The sequence below is a fragment of the Lagopus leucura genome, unplaced genomic scaffold (genome assembly GCF_019238085.1).
Source record: "Lagopus leucura isolate 7727_CA_CO unplaced genomic scaffold, USGS_WTPT01 Super-Scaffold_100004, whole genome shotgun sequence".
In the NCBI taxonomy this organism is placed as follows: domain Eukaryota; kingdom Metazoa; phylum Chordata; class Aves; order Galliformes; family Phasianidae; genus Lagopus; species Lagopus leucura.
The window spans coordinates 68,661,003-68,682,089 of NW_024962264.1; the positions used below are offsets into that span (position 1 = coordinate 68,661,003).

The 21,087-nt window shown below is 43.3% G+C and overlaps 1 protein-coding gene across 1 annotated transcript in view; it reads right to left on the bottom strand.

Moving 5' to 3' along the window:
* Nucleotides 1-21,087, bottom strand: part of LOC122179892 (Alstrom syndrome protein 1-like) — a 38,252-nt gene that overhangs the window by 12,886 nt on the left and 4,279 nt on the right. Inside the window, exons 3-8 of the mRNA XM_042871123.1 lie at nucleotides 20,512-20,707; nucleotides 12,761-12,878; nucleotides 9,407-11,552; nucleotides 6,295-6,454; nucleotides 3,139-4,683; nucleotides 2,122-2,252 (exon numbers count right to left, since the gene is read on the bottom strand). Coding sequence (XP_042727057.1) covers nucleotides 2,122-2,252; nucleotides 3,139-4,683; nucleotides 6,295-6,454; nucleotides 9,407-11,552; nucleotides 12,761-12,878; nucleotides 20,512-20,707 — 4,296 coding nt within the window. The remainder of the gene's footprint in view (nucleotides 1-2,121; nucleotides 2,253-3,138; nucleotides 4,684-6,294; nucleotides 6,455-9,406; nucleotides 11,553-12,760; nucleotides 12,879-20,511; nucleotides 20,708-21,087) is intronic.

A 21,087-nucleotide genomic window follows, 5' to 3' on the forward strand; every position in this document is an offset into this window, starting at 1 on the left:
AGGTTCACCCCAAAGCCCTCGGTCCAAACTGAGGGCCCCAAACGTACACAAAAGGCACAGGAAGGTTACACAGGCAGGACAATAGTCCTGAACAGAATGCTGCTTGTGAGTTTTTGGGTTGTTTCATCTGCCTACAGAAATAGAAATTATTCATCTAACATCATAGGCAGCTCCCTGCCTCCCTCCATCACAATGCTGTAAAGCTAAGCTTATAGAAAGTGCCATCAGAATATCCTGTGTGCCACAAGGCCCATCTCCAGACAGCCTAAAATGCAACTCTTCTTAGGCCCCTTCACATAACATTTGCAGTGAGTGCATCCTCATGCTTTTGCTCCTATGCTACTCTCCCAAAGCAGCCCAATGCACTGCACTTCCCCTCTCCTGGAGCAGCCAGTTACAAATCAACACTAAAATGGAGTCAGTACAAAACTTAGGAAAAAAGCCTGGTGTCAGAAGTTCCATGTTTGCCATCCATCCCTCAGCATCCCTCCAAAGTTTTAGTGGTCAATATAAAGGCATAACAGCATGAGTATTTCTCACCTAGTGTACAATGGGCAAGCTATAAAATCCATAGGACTCCTCCCCAGCGCAGGGTTTGTCAGTTTTACAGAAGAGAAAGCAAAGCAAACAATTCAGATTTTGAGTTACAGCCGTGAGAACTGCTTGCTATCCAAAATGCATCTTCAAAAGCAAATGCTGTTCTCGTGCTCCTGTTTGGGGGCAGCATTCGGTGCATGTTTGGAGCCTGCCTGCATGCATATGTCCCAATCACCTCCCTGAAACACTCAGCTCAGCCAGGACTTGAGAAATCACAGTGCTTTCTTTCTAGAGCATCTGTTATCTAACACATCAGAAGTGACAAACAGCAGACACTCAATACCCCAAAAGTACGATGGAACAATGTTTGAAGAACTCTCCCAAGCTGTCCTGCTCTTTCCTTGCACTTTATTTTTACAAGCAAGCTTCACAAGTTTCTTGCTAGAAACAATAAAACATCCTGGTGGTATATTATGCGAATTGTCGCCTGTAAAAATGAGAAGCAGAGCCTAAACTTTCTGAAAGGAACACTCATCGTAAGCCTGTATCAGAAGCACTAAATAAAGATGATGATCTGACAAAGGAATTGTTCATGTGAATGCTAGGAACAGGTTGCCTTTCAGAACCTTTCAAGTTTAGGAGAAGGAAAGTATCCTTTTATATTCCTTGTTTTGTTCGAGTCAACGCATTGTCAGCTTCACTCTGAATTCAGCAGGTGTTCTGCAGAACAGCATCCACTGAATTTACAGCAGATTATTTGGTCAGCAATCAAACTGGCTGCATTTTTTCCAGCTAAATAGTTTTCTTTCCAACAATCTATTTTTTCAGTGATACTGTTTTGCTCGGAGGAAAAAATCCGCTCGGATCTAATCTAGCATGGCAAAAAAAGAGCTACCTTCATTCTGCAAATTCAGAACTACTTTGGATTTCAAATTAAAGCTATTGTAAAACATTCCCAAGATCAAAGCAGAAAGCGTTGTGGTCGACCTAAAGTAATTTCTTGGAGGCTTGGTTCGCAAAAAACAAGATTCATTTTGTCTTGCTCTGAATTTGGTTAAAACAATGCACAGCCAACGTGGAGGCAGACAAGCAGAACTGCCCCAACCTTCTTTTTAATTATCCAGCCTCTCTTCCACTAACTCAGGGTTCTCTACCCTGAATAACATGAATAGATCATCCACCCCCTACTCATTTCATACAGTGTTTCACAGTCAGGGTAGCAAAGCACTGCAACAGATTGCTCAGAGAGGTGCCCCATCCCTGGAGACATTCAAGGTCAGGCTGGATGGGGCTCTGAGCACCTGATGGAGCTGGAGACATCCCTGTTCCCTGCAGGGGAGTTGGACTAGATGGCTTTTAAAGGTCCCATCCAACTCTAACCAATTCTAACCTAAAACCCAGACAGGAACTCAATGACCCAGGCCCAAAGAAGAAACAAACTCACCCACTCTCAATAGTTTGCATCTCTCTCCCTGCCTATCCATCTCTAAAAACGTTGCAAGAACACAATTCACCACTGTAAGCTGAAAGACTTCACCACTTAAAACACTTTTCTCCAGAGCAGCTGGTTTGTTTCCCTCCTACCTTGGCTTGTCCAGATCTCTTGGCACTCAGCAGCAGTTCTGCCTTTATTTCCTCTATCCTTTGTCGGTCCTCTTCATTCAAGTCCAACGCAGCTTCCTCAGATCGGCTGGCCAGCTTTAGTTTCACCCATGCTACACACAAAAATATCAGAACAGAAGGCAGATTGCTTTTCTTTTTATAATTTAACATCAAAAGCATGCTATACACTTCTAGTAGCCATGACAAAGGATATGAAGACCAGTATCAAACAGCTGTTTGAATATACAAAGCACACAGACAGACTAACCAAGAATATGATTTGAAAATGGAGCTTTTGAGGATTTATTTGTAAAGATGGCTCAAGGAACTACTGCCTGCTTGTGAGATGCTTACAGTCCTTGGCTCAAATCAACACTCTCTTACACAATCCCTTCCCAGTCACTTAACCTAGCACATTTCTAATGGCTGCGTGGATAAAACCACAGTATCAACACTGGCAAGAGAAGGTATTCAAATTAGTCGAGTAAAATGCTGTCCCATTCTATTATCACAGAGTCATAGAATGGCCAGGGTTGAAAAGGAACACGATGATCATCCAGTTCCAACCCACTGCTATGTGCAGGGTCACCAACCAGCAGACCAGGCTGCCCTGGAATGCCTGCAGGGATGGGGCATCCACAGCCTCCTTGGGCAACCTGTTCCAGTGCCTCACCACCCTCTGTGTGAAAAACTTCCTCCTAATATCCAACCTAAACCTTCCCTGTCTCAATTTACAGCCATTCCCCCTTGTCTTTCATAGGAAGACTAAAAGACATTGATCATTAAGCTTTGCCCCACTAAAGCTTCTCATCAACAACATAATGCAATATAAAGACCTTTCAAGCCAGTGGAACAGACTCAAATAACCTCAGAGGTTCTCCTATGATCATATTCCTTCATTTCAAAGGCATTTGAAAGCAATCTCTTAAACATATACCTAAACTGAAGGGTTCCCATTCTGATATAACATTTGCTAAAACACAGCTGAGCTGTTGTTACCTCGTGCTTTCCTCTCCTCTTCATCATCACTCCTCAGAATTGGTGTTGCAGGCACTAGAGATGATCCATTTCTCAGAAGGCTTTTAACGCGGGCAGACAGAGAGTCTGCACTGCTACTGCCATCGCTCTCTTGCACGCCTCCTGCCCTGCTTCCAGCTGCACTTGTTTTTGACAACATGCTCTGGAAGCCTCCTGGGACATTGGTGGTGCTGCATGAAGTCTCTGAAGGATTCCCCAGCAGGTTTTTGACACGGGCAACCAGTGAGTCCCCACTGCTACTGCCATCACTCTCTTGCACGCCTTCTGCTTTGCTTCCAGCTGCACTTGTTTTTGACATCATGCTTTGGAAGCCTCCTGAGATATCAGCAGTGCTGCCTACAGGCATCAAAGGACTCCCCAGAAGGTTTTTCACACGGGCAGCTAAAGAATCTCCACTGCTACTGCCACTGCTTTGTTGTATGCCTCCTGCCGTGCTTACAGCAACATTAGCTTTAGATAACTCGTTCTGGAAGCTTCCTGGCACATTGATGACACTTCCTCGAGGCTCTGATGGAGAGGGATTCTCCAACTCTGAAGGTCTTTCAGTGCTGAGCTCACTATTTGCACTGCTTCGTGCAACAGCCACAACAGCAGGTTGGTTTCTGTCTGTAGTTACACTGCTACAGCCTTCTGGCTCAGACCTTCCTACAGATTTTCCTGTCCTAAACTCTTCGGTCATCTCCACCACACCTTCACAACTACACAAACTGGCATCAAAAGAACATTCCCATTTTAAATCATCTTTGCAAGAATCCAGAGGCTTTGGTATCGATCCCTCTTGGATACTGCTTTGCTTCATACTCTCAGCCCATGACACGACCTTCTGAAACTGAGGGACGCTGTCTTTCACTAAGTCAGAATCCTTGGTGCCATCCTCCTTTTCAATCTGCACTGGAGAAGACTCAGTTTCTCTAGAAGATGCATTGGAAAAGACAGGGTCAGGCCAGCTGCCAGCTATGCTCTCTGCCTCTGCCAGAAGTTTACGTATTTCTTGCAATGCACGAGATCCAATCACAGAATCACTTTCTTGACCCTCATTTTTCTCACTCCCTGCACTTGAAGTTTGTGATCCTCTCTCCTTTTCATCTTTAACTCCAGCCAAAGAACTGACAGTCCATCTCTGTGAGCTTCCATTCACATCTTTCCATTCCTTTTTAGCTAGCAGATCCTGAACACTTTTTGCAACAAGCACGGGGCTCTCTCTGTTAGAATGGCAATCAAGTGAAACAGTCTGCAGGTGCTGGCTTGGCTCAGCTAGTTTGGAGACAGCTAAACATTCTGTCTCCACTTGCATGGAATGAGGAGCAGTTACCTCTACTTTGTGGCACGACACAGTGCACTGACTCATGGGTTTTTCTCCAAAAGGTAATGAGAAGCGGGGAGAGAGTTCTCTGGGTGAGAAAGTATCAGAACCAGTTTCCGAATTCATTGGAAGAGAAATGCTGACAGTGGAAGTGCCAGAGTTGAAACTCGTCTGTGTAACATCAACCGCTGCCAGCAACTCGCCTACAAAGAAACAGAAGATTGTTTTAAGTTGGAAGCTCTGGGATACAGGCACATCAGTAAAGACTCCTTTTTCTTGTACTAAAGAGCTTGTAGAGGGAAGGAAGAATTACAGATATTGGGACAACACTTCCATGAGAACAGTCTACAGAAAGCAAGCCGTTGGACCACAATAAAATCAAAGAGACAACAGAACTGGAGTTCAGTAACTTGCTTTTAAATAAATGGTGACCATATATTATAAATGTTCTTAGCTAAGTGACATCACGATGTCCTTATGTCTAAATGAACACTTGGATTATGAAAGAATCCCTGCAAGATATAAAAGCAATGTGGGACAGCATTTCCACAATGCTACATAGTGCAGGTAAATTTGTTTATTACAGCTGGTTAAAAAGAAGCAGACAGGATGAACATTTAGCATTCGGATATGTAATACCTAATTGCTCTAGAAATGAACTTAAGTGCAGTGTTCTTAACAGTACAGTGAACAGCCAGCTGCCAACAGCTGCCTGCTCCTTTTAAGCACTACTTTGTTTCACATCCCAGTCACTGACATCTTCAAGTACATTAAGTCGCCCAGTCAACTCTGCCCCTGAACCTATTGTCAGGTTGTTTCAGTCACCAAATCTCTGCTTAAAGGTGGAAATAATAACAGAAAATAAGCAAGCCCAACAGCCTTAAGAAAGATGCATTTAATCACTGCTGATCAGAAAGATGGGTCTGCACAGGGTATTCGGAAAGTCTGTTTAAAGACAGGCTTTTGTTGTAAAGAGGCTGCAGATCTTTTATTCCCCAGTGAATTGAAGGGGCAAATGCCAAACAATATGCCAAGGACTGCATTTTAAGTACTTGCAATACACATTTTAATAACATACTGTGTGGGCATGCTACAGAAGAACATCTTAACCTTAGCTTTTCTTCATATAGAAACAAGTCAACACTTCAGGTTGTATCCATATACTTCTTTGATGTTGAGATGGACTGATCAGTTCTATGTCTATAACTTCCTGTCACACTGAGAGAGCCCAGGAAGTCTCAAGAACAAAAAGAAATCAAGACTCGTTGCTCTCACAGGAACAAAAGGTCTGGTCACACAATCTTTACTAAGCATTTGCTTTATAAGAATTCTTGAGAAAAAAAATAATAAATGTAAACTGCCACTGCTCTGGCTAGAAGATGTCACAAACACCGAATTTCTTAGCAAAAAAGCACGTTTCCAAAGGTTTTAATCCTTATTTTTCCAATGCCAAAAATCTCACACCTCTGCTGGCTGAAGATCAAATAATGTGAATGAAACTGAAGCATCATAGAATGGCCTGGGTTGAAAAGGACCACGATGATCATCCAGTTCCAACCCACTGCTATGTGCAGGGTCACCAACCAGCTGCCCAGAGCCACATCCAGCCTGGCCTTGAATGCCTGCAGGGATGGGGCATCCACAGCCTCCTTGGGCAACCTGTTCCAGTGCCTCAGCACCCTCTGTGTGAAAGGAGAAGGAATGCATATCAAATCATAGGAGAAGAAACAGACTTGACACTGCCAGGCCAAGAACAATCTCAGAGCTATGTGCTGACTAAGATTTGCCCATCACAAGGCCTTCCTTACCCATACCTTGTGGCTGCTGAACGGTCCTTGTCAGTGTGTCAGTGGAGCCCTTCAGTGTCCTGAGATCTGAAGGGGAAAATTCAACTTCCCTCATTGGTCCTCGGGGTACAAAAGGAGTCAGTATGGTCCCAGGCGACTGGTCGATGCCAAGGTTGCGAAGGTAGATCTGGCAAAAGGAAACACACTGCATTCTTAAGAACGTCAATCAATTCTGAAGCTGCACAAGTTTTTCCCATCCTCAGAATAGTTTGGTTGGAAGGGATCTTCAAAGACTGAGTTCAACTGCCTGACTGCTTCCAGAAAACCAAAAGCAGAAATCAGGCACCACTCACCTTTCCAGGAAGCTCATTCCAGTGTTTGACCACCCTCACCTTAAGAAATGCTTCTTAGTATCAAGTACAGACCTCGATAATCTTAGTGCTGCTTGTGCTATTCCCACATGTCCTGTCATTGGTACCCAGACTGACTGGCACCTTCCTTCACTTCCCCTCCCAGGTCCAGCACTGCAGCCTCTCATTTCCCAGTGTCTGTATCCAGCACTGCTCCTTCCCATGTGCATCACATACTGTTTGCCCTCATTGAATTTCACGTAAGAGCATGGAACAACCATCAACAAATCAGATCCCTCTGCAATGCCTCTTCCCCTCCAGGGAGTCAAGAGCACCTCTCAGTTTAGTACTGGCAGGCAACTTGCTGAGGATGCACTTCACTCCAGCATCCAGGATCACTGATAAAAGCACTGAATGGCATTGGCCCTAGAACTGAGACCTTGGGAACACCACTAGCCAGATGTGGCCTCATTCCCTGTAAGACTTTGACCTCTGCCATTCAGTCAGTTCATCACCAAGTATTGCACGAACCTCTTCATCTCACAGCTGGACAATCTGTTCAGAAGGACACTGTGAGGGTCAGCATCAAAGGCTTTACTTAGATCCAGACATTACATGCACTCTCTTCTTTCACCCACCAAGCAAGCAACCTTTTCATGGAAGAACAAATCACCAAGGCAGGACCTTCCCCTCACAAACCCATGCTGACTACACCTGATAATACCTTTGTTCTTTAAATGCCTTTCTATGCCCCCAGGACAATCTTCTCCATAACTTTTCCTGGCAGAGGTTACACTAAGAGGTCTGCAGTTTCCTGCCCCACACACAGTCCTTCAACTCAGAAATCAGAGCAGACCAAAAAATCCACCTTTACTACCAAAAACTGAGGCCAAGACAACATTAAATGCCTCCACCTCTTCCTCATTCTTACTCCTCAGGAGAACATCCTCAAGCAGATGTTTCTCTTAGACCTTCTCTTGCCATTACATACTTTCAAAAGTTTTTTTGCATTGTTGTCTGACACCACTTTGACCAGTGGGGAGTCAATCTGGGCTTTGGCTTTTCTCGTTTCCTCCCTGCAGATGCTGCAGCTCTGTGCCCTCCCTGTGAAGCCTGACCTTGCCCTCAAGTAATTTCTTCTCCTGCTGCAGCTCCAAGGAATTCCCTGTTCAGCCAGACCTGCTTTCTGCCCCATTGGCTTGACTTGCAGTGGAGTGGAACTGCAGGCTCCTGGGCTTTTCAAAGGTGGCTCTTGAAAGGCAGCCAGCACTCATGTACCTCTAATCTCAATACAGCAGACTATAGATCTCCACCAACTATTTCCTATGATTATTTTTTTTTTAAACTAAACACACATATATAAGCTTATAATGGGTGACCTAATCTCTTTTACTTTGTCAGTGGTTTATGAGAACAGAATTCCTCACAATTAGGGCTGGAGAACATGCCTCATTATATTCATTAAAAATGGAGGTAACAGATAATCATTATATTTCATCAGTACTACTTCAAATATCCTTATCACAATATTTGTAGTTATTTCAATGCATGTTTTCTGAGACAACTCAGAGAAGAGTGCTTCTACAACACAGTTCCTAAGACCTAATGATTACAGGAGTCATCTTCTGAGAGGAGCAGCCACTTACTCAGAAGATAATTACATGTTTATCATTAATATAAATCTGCATTTGATTTTCTCCAACATTCAACAGCTATTAGAAGTTCACATGGCTGCCACAATCTGCCCTCCGTTCTCACCAAATATCCTCAAAAGGGGAAAGGGAAAAGGAAATCTGCATCAGGCACATAAGATAGAACGGAGAAAAGGCATGCAGAAGCTTTGAATACCTTTCAAGAGCAGCATGAAAGAATCAGGAATTTATGTCTTAGGTACTGGAACAAAGTGAACAAGCAAGAGTATTTATAGGAAAAAGGCAATTTAATTTGCCAACGAGCTCCGTGTTGGTTTTGCTATTATTGCAGATCTGTGGGCGTGTGAAGTTCAGCTCCCTCTTGTGCAGCCTAACATTTCCTTAGTCAGCATTTGAGTCTCAGCTTCGTGTTTGGATAATTATATCCTGATCATATGAAAGAAGCTGGAAGATTAGAAAAGGCTGATCAATGCTCTGCTAAAAGAGCTGTAAGCATCTTACTTACAAGTCTTTGTATCAAGCAGATTTCACCTGCCACTAATGCTGTGCCCTGTTCTTTTCTTGGTTCTTTTATTTGCCACCACCGTTAGCCACCCATCTGTATGTTCTTGCATCCTGTTACTATACCATCATTTATACCTTGAGGAAAAAGTACATACATACACACACGTATCCTCTTTCCTATGCCTGACCCTTTCTTTTCCTATATTCAATGCTACCTAAAAGTTATTTTGTTCAACTGAACTACAATCATGGGTGAGGTTCATCAGTAATGCAAACCAGTACAGAACCCATTTAATTTAGTGATGTAGACCATAAAAGAACAGTGGGAAAAAAACTGAGATGACTCTGACACTAAAAAAAATTAGAATTTGAAAAAGGATCCTTGAAGATTTATTAGGCATACATAAAAGATATCAACTGGTATTTTTGAAAGACTGACTATTGCTTTACAGGCTCCCTACGACTGAGCATCAGAAACTAGATATACAAGTAAAAGCCTCAACTCAGCCAACCCATCCTGCAGCACCAGGATTACCTACTGTCCCATTTACTCTAAGGCAGCTGAGTGTATTCAGATCTCTTCTTACTCAAAGATAAATAGGACTTACAAGTTCTTCTCAGATATTAACTTACGGGGATCCTTTCTTCAATATTAAGCTCTCCTTTCTCTGGAGTCTCCAGAACAGCGGTCGCTCCGACAGAGATGAAGTTGTCATCTTCTGCACTGGTGAAGAAGTGCTTGGAAACCACTGAAGAACACCTTGGGGAGCCCGAGGCCCCATGGCTGCTTTCCCCAGAACGAGCAGGAAGATTCAGACTATCTGGGGAAATATCACCACAGTTGTCCACGCCGACGTGACCAATATCTAAGTTACGAGGCAGTTTTGGATTTTCAAGACCATCCCATTTTTCCTGGTCACCAGTTGGAGAGTTTCCATCCTCTTTGATGAGGTGAGCAACTCTTTCACTGGAAATGCAAGCATCCGGATATGAAGTTTGCTCCACACTGCTACCTTTATCAACAGACCCAGAAGCAATCTCAGCTGTAAGCTGGTGTATCAAGGAGCCTCCTAATTTATTTTCAGGCACTCCTGAAACGTTACTTTTTCCTTCTAGAGGCTGCATTGCTTCTGTATTAACTGGTTGAACACCATCAGTCTGGGAGTTGTTTCTACTTGCAACATTTACTGAGTTGTCAGACTGAGACCTAGGAAGAGGGTGGACAGGCTCTGAGATTTTATCATGAAAATGAATATTTTCCAGGGAATGCGTCCCTCCAGAAGGAGCAGTAATATAATCTTCAGGGTTTCTGCTGCTATTTTGCATTGACAAAATATTGTTTGCAGAACTGGCAATTGCACTGTAGGCTTTCTTCCTATGTGAAATTACACCCTGGTCACTTAAAGCCAGCACATCAGGCATATTCTCTGGCTGGCTCAGATTCCAAGTGCCCACCTTCTCCATGAAATTAAGGGATGGGAGTGACTGAATTCTTCCAGTGTGAGGATATCTCAGTTTTAAGGAGTCCAAGTGCTTGTTGTTTTCTTTTTGGGCACACTGGAGAGAACGTTGCTTCTCAACAGATGTAGGTGTACTGGTAGATGACTTCCCAGAATTGTCTTCATTTAGGCATAAAGGAGAGGCTTCAACATCTGATTTGATCACACGAGCACCCACTTCTGCCCTGACATTTCTGTTTAACAGTATCCCTGGAGTAGACTGATAGCTTGGATGGGAGAAGTGTCTAAAGAACGAGCCATCATCTACAATGCAATTAAGCGAAGGGGAAATGTCTGTAACTTTATGTCCCCTTTCTATGGAAACATCTGAAATAGTTAATTCAGCCTTGTGAACTCCAGGCTCCACTTCCACGTGGGCATTCTCACTGCAGGAAGGAGGAGATTCCATGCTGGTCACGACTGGTTGTTTGGGGGCTCTATCACTGGTGCTTGGCACAATGGGGCTCAACTCCTCCTCTCTCAAACCTTGCTTCTCCTCACGATCCAGGAAAGCTCCCTGGACTTCATTAGGAACAGCTACAAACTTCATGCTTCCAAAGTCACTCAAATCCACTCGGCGCCCCCTGGACTCTCCAGCAATTTCTGAAGTCTTTGCAGAAAACACATCCTGTGTACCTGAACTTTTACCACTGTCTTTCTTCAAATCATCAGATAACGTCTGAGAAGAACCAAGCTCAGGAACTTTCTCTTTTTCCAGCCTCTCTGGATGTCTCAGGCACCCTTCTGACTCACTCTCAGCCATTTTTACCTTTTCCATTTGCATCTCTCTTTCACCTTCTCCTGAATTCTTTGTCAAAGCTGTTTTACAAGAGGAGTTTTCAGAAGATGAGAACTCATCACGCCTCAGTAACTCTTTTTCTTTCTCTGAAAGCTCAAAAACTGGAGCCAGCACATTGTTGTCACAAGTGAAACAGTCATCTTCTGTAGAAGTACCACAGGTCTGCTTTACAAGTGAAGCTTCCATTTGGTTCACTGCTTTGTCACCCATCTGGGAGATCGATGCCCTCTCATTAATATCATTTTTGCAGTCTTCACTCGCCTCCTTGTTCATAAGTGGTTCAGAAGAACGAGAGGTTTGCTGAGACAAATAGCTGGCATCACTAGGTTCTGCCTGCTGGAATGAAAGGGGATGCTGGGACAAGGAGCAGCAGCCGCTGGGAGCATCAGAGGGCGTTTCAACATCTGTCAGCCAGGCAGCTTCTGGGATGTGCAAAGGATCTGAATGCTGCTCGGAAGCACCAGAAACATCAGGAACTCCTCTACAAGAAAGGGGCACAGTAAGAACATTTCTGGTGATGTTTTTCCATTTCAACAGCTTTAGTGTAAGAGGCTAAAAGAGGACTTAATCCAATTAGGGTTTAGTAACATGCAGATAAATGCAACCTCTACAAAGGGGAGAGTCCAAATAATATCAGAGAGCTCTACTGACTGCAAAATAAAAATCAGAAAACGAAATTAGTTTTGACTTAGTACATCATTCTTTCTAGTCAGTTTAAGACTGGAGGATTTTGCTTGTTTGTATGTCACAAATTACAATGCATATTAGTTAAATAACTGCAAAACAGACAAAGTCCAAAGAAAATAGAAAAGTTGCTCACATACTTCCAAAAGCATACAAAAACATATATATTGTATGTGATATGTACTAAGGAACACTGTTAGGCAACCAGTTCATTGGGCAACACTGTTGGTAGGTGAACAGTTGGACTAGGTGGTCTCAGAGGTCTTTTCCAGCCTTAATGATTCTGTGACATTGTGATACGTATGTTTATACATAGACTTTTTCCCTCTTCAATAAGAGGGTGAAGATTTCTTGCCTTCTTCACATGAGAGTCATTTGCCTCACGTTCATATGAAGGCTTTGAGAAAGACTTCATGGAAATTGCTAGTGCAGTAATTTGTACTTTTCATTAAACAAATGAAGTTTTTAAATCACACATTAATACACACAAAGCACATATAGAATAAATCACCTCGATCCAACCCCTTTGGCACAGGCAGAGACACCTCCCATTAGATGAGCTTGCTCAAAGTCCCAGCCAGCCTGGCCTTACGTACTTCCAGGCAGAAGGTATAAAGTACATGCGTGCCTGTAAATGCACTCATTATTATTTGAAATACAAGTTGGATCAGATTTTTATCCCCAGAATTCAATACATTTTATTTCAGAATCTAAAGAGATGTCAGGGAGGGCAGAGTTCCTCATTTGCTCATTTTTTTCAGGTACACTGGAATGAAGAGTTCACGAGGTCTGTTCAGGTTTCCTCTTGTTCAAACTCTTCTGTAGGCAAAATAAAGCAAAGAATTCTAACAAAGGCTTCTGTCTACTAAAAGGAAAATAAAAAAGAAACCACTTTGTCCTATTTCTGTGACTGTAAAATGGTAATTATGAAAGGAAGGACAAGTTATGGCCAGCCAGGAAAAAAAATGCTGTATTCTGCCATGGCACCAGGTAACTTGATCCTACCTTAAATGAATGAAATCCCTTTCTGATTGCTGGAAAAGCGTCTCATCCAAAATCCTTTGGCCTGGTGTTGAATACATCAGCAATGGAAGACAGGGAGAGAATTGACTGTCCTGCATACCTGTTAAAAATAACACCACCACAGTAATAAAAGTTTATAAGGCAATCCCTCTTTAAACTGACATGGCAACTAACACAGCTTTCAAACCCAGATGGATGCCAACCACACAAATGGTCGTAACCCCACCAATCACTCTACTGAAGCATTATTTCCTTATGTGCTGAATTCAGGTGTCTTACCTACACAGCTCAGGTTCCTTCTCACCAATCTCAAAGCACTGCTTGACAGTGACATCCCTAACTTACCCTCTTATCCTCAGATTTATCTTTGTGCCCACCTGTGTCCTTTTCCAGTCATCAGTCAGCACCTCCCCTAGTGATTTCCATGCATACTTGGAGGACATCTGCAGGGCTTCCACCCAGATCACCATTCATTGCAACAATAAAACACTGTTGTCTTCTCCAGTCACCATAAGTTTTGATTACAGCAAAGGCTGTACAGTTTCCCTTAGAGTTTAAAGATGCAAGTAATAGCAAAATTTAGTCACCACCACGATATTATTACCACTGTTTACTACTGTAGGAGGAAGTTTGAGTTTCTATTGTTGAGTTTCTATTGATTTTCTTTGAGCTACCTGGCACATCTAACCTTTCTAATTCCATGCTTACAAAAACAAAGGGAAATGCTTTATACCACAAAAGGAAAACCAACTACAAACTTGCATCTGATAGACAGAAATGACTACACAGTTACTTACAATACTGCTGTAAGCAAACACATGCTTTTAAGCTAAAAAGCAACTTGTCATCAAGATCCTCAATTTCAGCATCAGAGTTCTCACTGATTTCAATTAGGTTCTTCAGTTTTCAAGCATTACAAACAAACTATACTCTGCATCACTGACAGAAGCATAATCACATCAGATATAAGCCATTACACACAAAGAATCAACTTCAACCATACGTCAGCTTTACCCTGAGGCTTTCCACACAGTGTATTACATCACCTGATGAGTGTTATCCAACCACAAGATGACCTTTCTGATTCACTTGTAATTTAATACTTCCAATTAACGTCTTTAATTACTTTAGAATATTACATAGCAAGAGCACAACTAACAGAGCAGAAATAATTCTGCATCGCCCAGCAATGCCCTACTTCCCATCCCATCAGCAGACAGAATAATAATAGATGCTACCCAGTTTCAAAGACTCCCTTCTACCTCAGCAGCTGGCTGCACCACATGGCAGGCCTAATGTCTCCTAAAGGAAGCCAACCTTAAACCTTAGCATCTATAGTACAGATGGCACAAGCATGCTGCAGCAGCTCAAGCAGGGAGTCTGTTTTCCCAGCATTCAGTGCCTCTCCAAAGCTCAACTCTCCCCACTGCTTCGTTAGGTAAATGCACTGCATTACTCACCACTCCACTGCACTTTCGTCTTAAATATTTGCAATACCAAACAGATAGGAAGAGTAAGATAGGCTGTCTGCTTTTTTCAGAAGTTTTGAGGAACACAGTGGTAACATTTATTAAAAAGCAGCACTGCTTCTGAGCAACTTGACAAAAGAAAGCGTTCAGAAGAGGCTCTGATGTAGACTGGTAAGCATCAGTGCAAAACAGGGTGAAAAAATTACAGCGTGCATGGAAATGGTACAAAAAGTAGTTAGAAAGAAAGAACAAAAAAAGGAGAAGAAAACACTGACAGCAGCAGCGTAGGAGAAGCAGGATCCAAGGGCAAAAGGGAGCAAGGTCAGGGATGTCTCATTTACAGCAGCGTCAGGCTGCTATCAGGAGCGTGGCCACATTTGCAGCACTGATCTGTACTTGTGATTTCATGGTTTGAATCATGATTTAAAAACCAAGGAACAGGAGACTGATTTAATCCACTGTCATTTGTAACATTTCAGGCTTAGAGAAAACAGAGGCTTGCTTTCAGTGGTTGATACTGGCTTAGAATCAAATACATTCGGCACAGTAGATTTCTCATTCCCAAACACTAACTGGGAACAGACAAAGTTTACAGTGTTATTTAATCAAACATTTGTTCTGTTCACTATATATTTATTCAAGTCATTATTTTTCATTTTTATTATACCTGAAAATACTGAAACAACAGGCAAACTGTAGCATTTATTTTAAGAAACGTTAAGCAAGTTGGAAGCCAAACTCCCTTAGCTGTATTACATGCACTTCTTTCCTCCCAAATCTGGTTTTGCATTTAAAATGCTATTACTGAACAAAGGAAATAGTAATTGCAGTTATTGAATTAGACTTGTCATCGCACATCACGATAGACCTCACATTCTCAGAACTGGCAACTTACTTTTACTCACACAACAGAAGCAGCTTTTCTCCATTTTCAGCTTAACTTCTTCACTTTGAATGAAAAAGTGTTTTCAAGCTAAACTGAGAATCAGCAGTGATTAAAGAGAAAGCCTTCTGCACCATGCAGCCTGGGGGTGCTGCCTTGGTAAATGAAGAGACAAAAAGACTACGAGGGAGGGAACTGAAAAATAATTGGGAAAACAAAATGTCAACTGCTGTCAAAAACAGATCCTGCCAAACAATTTTTAATGCATCTACACGTTCTGATAAAATAGATGCGTATGTACACACACAAAGTCACAACATTTGGCTGATAAATCCATGCTTTGAGGATATACTTGATCAAATGTAAGTATTGCTCAGTATTTGCGCTAAGAAATGCAACCTAGAACTCAAAGTGATGAAAAATGATACAGCATTCTCCACACAGTGACATACAGGAATTTCTCACAACACAGGTGTGCATCACAGAATCATAGAGTGGCTTGGGTTGGAAGGGACCTCAAGGATCATGAAGCTCCAACCCCCTGCCACACACAGGGCCACCAACCTCCACATTTCATACCAGCCCAGGCTGCCCAGGGCCCCAAACAACCTGGCCTTCAACACCTCCAGGGATGGACGGGGCATCTCTGGGCAGCTGTTCCAGCACCTCACCACTCTCTCTGTCAAGAACTTCCCCCTCACATCCAACCTAAATTCTCCCCTCCCTCAACTTCAAACCATTTCCCCTTGTCCTGCTGTTATCTGCCTTTTCACAGAGTTGACTCCCCTCCTGTCTGTAGGCTCCCTTTAGGTACTGCAGGCTGCAATGAGGTCACCCTACAGCCTTCTCTTCTCCATGCTGAACTAGCCCAGCTCCCTCAGCCTGTCTTCATAGGGGAGATGCTCCAGCCCTCTGCTCATCTTTGTGGCTCCTCTGGACCCTCTCCAACAGCTCCCTATTTTTCTTGTACTGGGGGCTCCAGACCTGGATGCAGTGCTGCAGATGGGCCTCACAAGAGCAGAGTAGAGAGGGACAATCACCTCCCTGTCCCTGCTGGCCACCCCTTTTCTGATGGAGCCCAGGATCCCATTTGCTTTCCAAGCTGCAAGAGCACACTGCTGGCTCACATTCAGTTTTTCATCCCTCAGGACACCCCAGGTCCTTCTCTGCAGGGCTAAATGTCTTCATATTGTTGTTGTTTTTTTTTTTATTGTGCATCTTGTCCCCTCAGCAGCCATTCTTGGCCCTGTCCTGTTTGCAACCACTCAACTGGCCTCCAGACACCCCTGTGTTCTTACAAAGCAGGCACATGGATGAAGCAGATGTCTGCCAAGCAATGAGCAGCTTGCATCGCTGATGCTGGGCACTCTGGTTCACCTGGCAGCACAGCATGGCAAATCACAGAAATCTTCCTATAACTGAGGCCCAGTTGTCATCACAGGTGCCTGCTAGACCTGTTCAGTGTGTTGAAGGAGGGCAACCTAATCACAATCTTGTATGTAAGTACAGAAGACCAGAACTTTGGTAATTAGGAGCATTTCAGACAACGTATAACAGCAGCTCAACATAAAACCCTGAAGCTATGCAATCTCAGATGACAAATAAGATACTCCTGAATGCATCAACATGTCCCTACATTGCTGGCTCTCTACGGGACGTGCAAGGCAGTTTAGATAGAACATTCATAGATTCAACATTTATATTCAACAGCACAAGTTTTGCTTCAATTCTCTCTTCCTTCCCTCTTCAGCTTCCTTCAGAACTCCTGAACAGGAGCCCCAAAGTTCTCCAACAGCACCTAAAGCATCAGAACTGCGCTACAGCAAGAGAAAGCCCCAGTCACTCCACATCAGCCCAAGGATGTGCTCCCTCACTTTTTTTCTTTCTCCCTCCCTTGAACAGACAGCAGCACTTCAAGCCAAACAAAACGTAATGTTAGTTAGAAATGGAGATGGTCTCATTTCAGTCCCAACAGCAAACTGATCTGATTGCACTGATTCACACAGCTACAGGACGCAGCAGGAACAAACGACGCAAATCCAGGCTCTTCCTTTTCAGAAGCAGCCTTCAGCTGACTAAATATAGCCAAAACTGCACCCCCCAGCCTGGCCTCCACTTCAGTCTTGCTTCCCTGATTCAAAGAGGGCTCTGGCTTTGCCCCGTAGCAGGGATGTGCCTTAGGTTGTCAGACCATCCCTTCCCCAGAGCTTTCCCATCACAGGAGCAGTGGTGAGCAGTGACTTGAAGCAGCAGCTGACTGACAAGGCCAAGCAAGAAGAGGGAAGAAAAAGGGAACAGAGAAAAGGAGGAAAAGGGAGTAATTGAGATTCACTGCAGTCACATCCTTGGTGGAAATCCTCTCCTCCAGCCTGTCCCCTGCACAACCACCCTCATCAACACAACAGCTGACATTTAACAGGGCTACAAGAGTGACATTTCATGCCGTGCAACTCCACCCACGTCAAATGTTTTACCTTGCATGGTTTTTTATTTTAACCTTCTCCGACCTTACAGCACACAAAGTCTAATGCTTTGAGTAACTTTCTTTCTTCTAGAGGGAAAAAGATCACTGCCATCATATTTTGGATGCTTACGATGATGGAGGGGCTCATTACATTCAGCCATAACCCAGGTTTTGCAGGCAGAGAAGCAGGTGCTTGATGCTTAAAGCAGCAAGTGACGTCAGTACAACACTCTTTGAGGATCTTGTGTCAAAACAGTAATTCTTCCTGCTGTCGCTCTGAAGGTCAAAAGCTTCCTCACAGTTGAATTCACTGAACAAGCAAAGCTGGGCACGCTATTTTATCTTACAGCCTGCTGACAATCCTGAATGCCAGAGTCAAATTGCCATTTGTGGAAGATAAAAAAAAAAAAGGAAGGCAAAACAAAAACAGAACCTTCTTGGCTTTGTCAATCTGTTCCACGATGCAGCAGGAACTATTTCAACACAACTGTCATTCTTATTTTTTCTTGCTACCACCAAAAGGGGATTCAAAACACTTCCTGAAAAAGGAACAGATTAGCATTACAGCACAGTGATATTCACCACTGAACCCATGAGGCCTGTAGGAGCCATGAATACCTAGCAGGTTATTCCCCCAAGGCAACTCCAAACTCATCCCCTTAAGCAGCTTCAGAACAAAGAGCAGCATGAGAACAAGCAGGTAGAGGAACAGCAAACTGCAAGCTGAACTTGCAGTTAACTGAAAGAAACAGAGGCTTATTTTAAAATACCACAAGCAATCATGCTATTTGCCTGTAATTATTTTGTTTGTTCCTGAAAAGAATGGCCCAGTGGCGCAGTGAAACCAGCCTTAGAGACAGCTCTATTCAGCAATTTCAGTTACATCCTGGAAAAGTGAGTCACAAATACACCATAATGGGTGTGGTAACACTTGATCTTGCAGTGAACCTCTAAGGAAAATCAATACAAAAAGAAACACTTGAGATTTTGTAACAGCATCGTTCAGAAGTGAGTTTTCAAGAAGTAAATGCAAGTAGGTGCATAAAAGGAGCCTTGATGGGGCGTCAGGAAAGAAAAGAACTAACATTTATAGCACAACTTTAGGCCTACATGCAATAGCTGTATTGCACCCAATGGACAAGGAGCGTGGCTGAGGGACGGGTGGGCAAATCTTAATATGGTAACTTGGATGCAAGGAAACAGAAATGCGATCACAGAATCCTAAAATGGCCTGGGTTGAAAAGGAGCACAATGCTCATCCAGTTCCAACCCCCTGCTGTGTGCAGGGTCACCAACCAGCAGACCAGGCTGCCCAGAGCCACATCCAGCCTGGCCTTGAATGCCTGCAGGGATGGGGCATCCACAGCCTCCTTGGGCAACCTGTTCCAGTGCCTCACCACCCTCTGAGTGAAAAACTTCCTCCTCATATCCAACCTAAACCTCCCCTGTCTCAGTTTACAACCATTCCCCCTTGCCCTATCGCCACCCACCTCCTCCTGTTTATACGCTCCTTTCAAATATTGCAGGACCACAATGAAGTCTCCCCAGAGCCTTCTCCTCTCCAAGCAATAAGTTAAAACAATGCAAATGTAAGCAAAGCAAGCAAGGAAACCAGCTCAGCATTGGTACCTAAAACAAGCATTCCTAACAGCCTTCACTAGCTCTGTCCTCCACAGATAGCACAGGAGGAAAAACCAACTACTGAAGCCACATGGGTATTGAAAACTACACTGGAAGGAAATGATCTCTTGAGATCAGTTGGCTACATGGAATCACAGAATGGCCTGGGTTGCAAAGGAGCACAATGCTCATCCAGTTCCAACCCCTGCTGTGTGCAGGGTCAGCAACCAGCAGCCCAGGCTGCCCAGAGCCACATCCAGCCTGGCCCTGAATGCCTGCAGGGATGGGGCATCCACATGCTGTGCTGTGTTTAAATGCAGTTTAACCCCAAAACATGGTTTATCCTCTTGGCTGCCAGGAATGCTGCTGTCATCACCACCCCCAGGTCCCTTTCTGCTGAGCTGCTCTCCAGTCACTTCTCTCCCTTAATAAATCAATTGCCAGAGCTTAAGGTTGAAGATTAAAAAAAAAAAAAAAAAAAAAAAAAAAGCTAAATATTAATAAATAAAGGCAATAAAGAAAAATAGATCCAATCAAAATTGGCTCCACTTCCACAATTAATTAGTATCTCTTGCTGGGGACAGATGCACTTGCTATGATTAATTGCAATGAAGGGAGGAAAAAAAAAATCGTCTCATTTCCACCATTTTGAGGATAATTCCAAATTACTATAATAAATCAGTAGGGCTGTGGCATTCTTGGTGTCCTAAGATGCAGAGAATAATGCTGTGATACTAACAGAAGTCTCATAAGATTTGCTAGTACATGAGGATTATACATCATAGAAATAGATTTAAATGGAACGTTCTGTCTCCACATGGATGAAAATGAAACATAATCCAGAATGGATGAGAACTTTCAGATCAATCTTCAACTACATCACAGTGATTGGATGTGAAAGGAAGCTACAGAAAGGCTTATCTTTCCCAGTTAGAATTAGAAAGTGTTTCTGACAGTAATATAAATTGTACCCAAACACTAGAGTTAGTAATTAGGACCACTAATAGAATATCAAGTACCATTATAGTAGTGTGTGGTTACTGAACTACCACTTATCTGAACACATCTTGCAGAAAGGAGCATTGAGTAGCCTGAATTCGTGAGAAAGGGGTACAAACAATCTCATTCTGAAGATGTGATTTGACAACAATGTTAAACAGAATGTATTTTGTCAACAGCAGTTCTCAAAATAAGATGACAAATCCGGGCTGAAGACTGCTTTTAAAGAAGAGTAAAATCCTAATCATCTAGCAGATTTAAAATGAAAGTAAAGAAGGAAGTGCCATGTTGAACATACCCAGCAGCAAGCCATGAACTGTATCTTCAGGATGCTGCCTTCTCGATGTTTCTGCTGAAGGCAACATTCCTTCCTCCAGGGTAGGGAACTCAGTCAGGTCATTCCTATCAGAAGCCAGGCCAAGCTTTGTCTCTGAGGCAGCAGTTAAACGGCTGGCATCCACCTCTGCTGGAAGCTGATACCATGAGTCAATTTCCTAAGAACAGGCAGGGAGATAAAGCGTGCACGAGGATCAAAGGAAAATTTTATCAGATGCACTTCCAAGGAAATAAAACTTACACTGCAGAATAGCAAAACTGTTGCTTCTAAGTTATACTTTCTATGCAAATACTCAGTTTTTACATGTAAAAGAAGTACAATGCAGTCATGAACTGCTGAAGTCTGTTGTCAGTTCTTACCACCTACTGATCACCAGCCTTCCATCTCCTGTCACAAACTGAGCTCTCTCTCCAAATCTGACAAAAGCAGAAAATTTTTCCAAACCAAAATCATAGAATGGCTGCGGTTGGAAGGGACCTCAAGGATCACAGATCTCCAACCCCCTGCCACAGGCAGGCCACCAACCTCCACATTTCA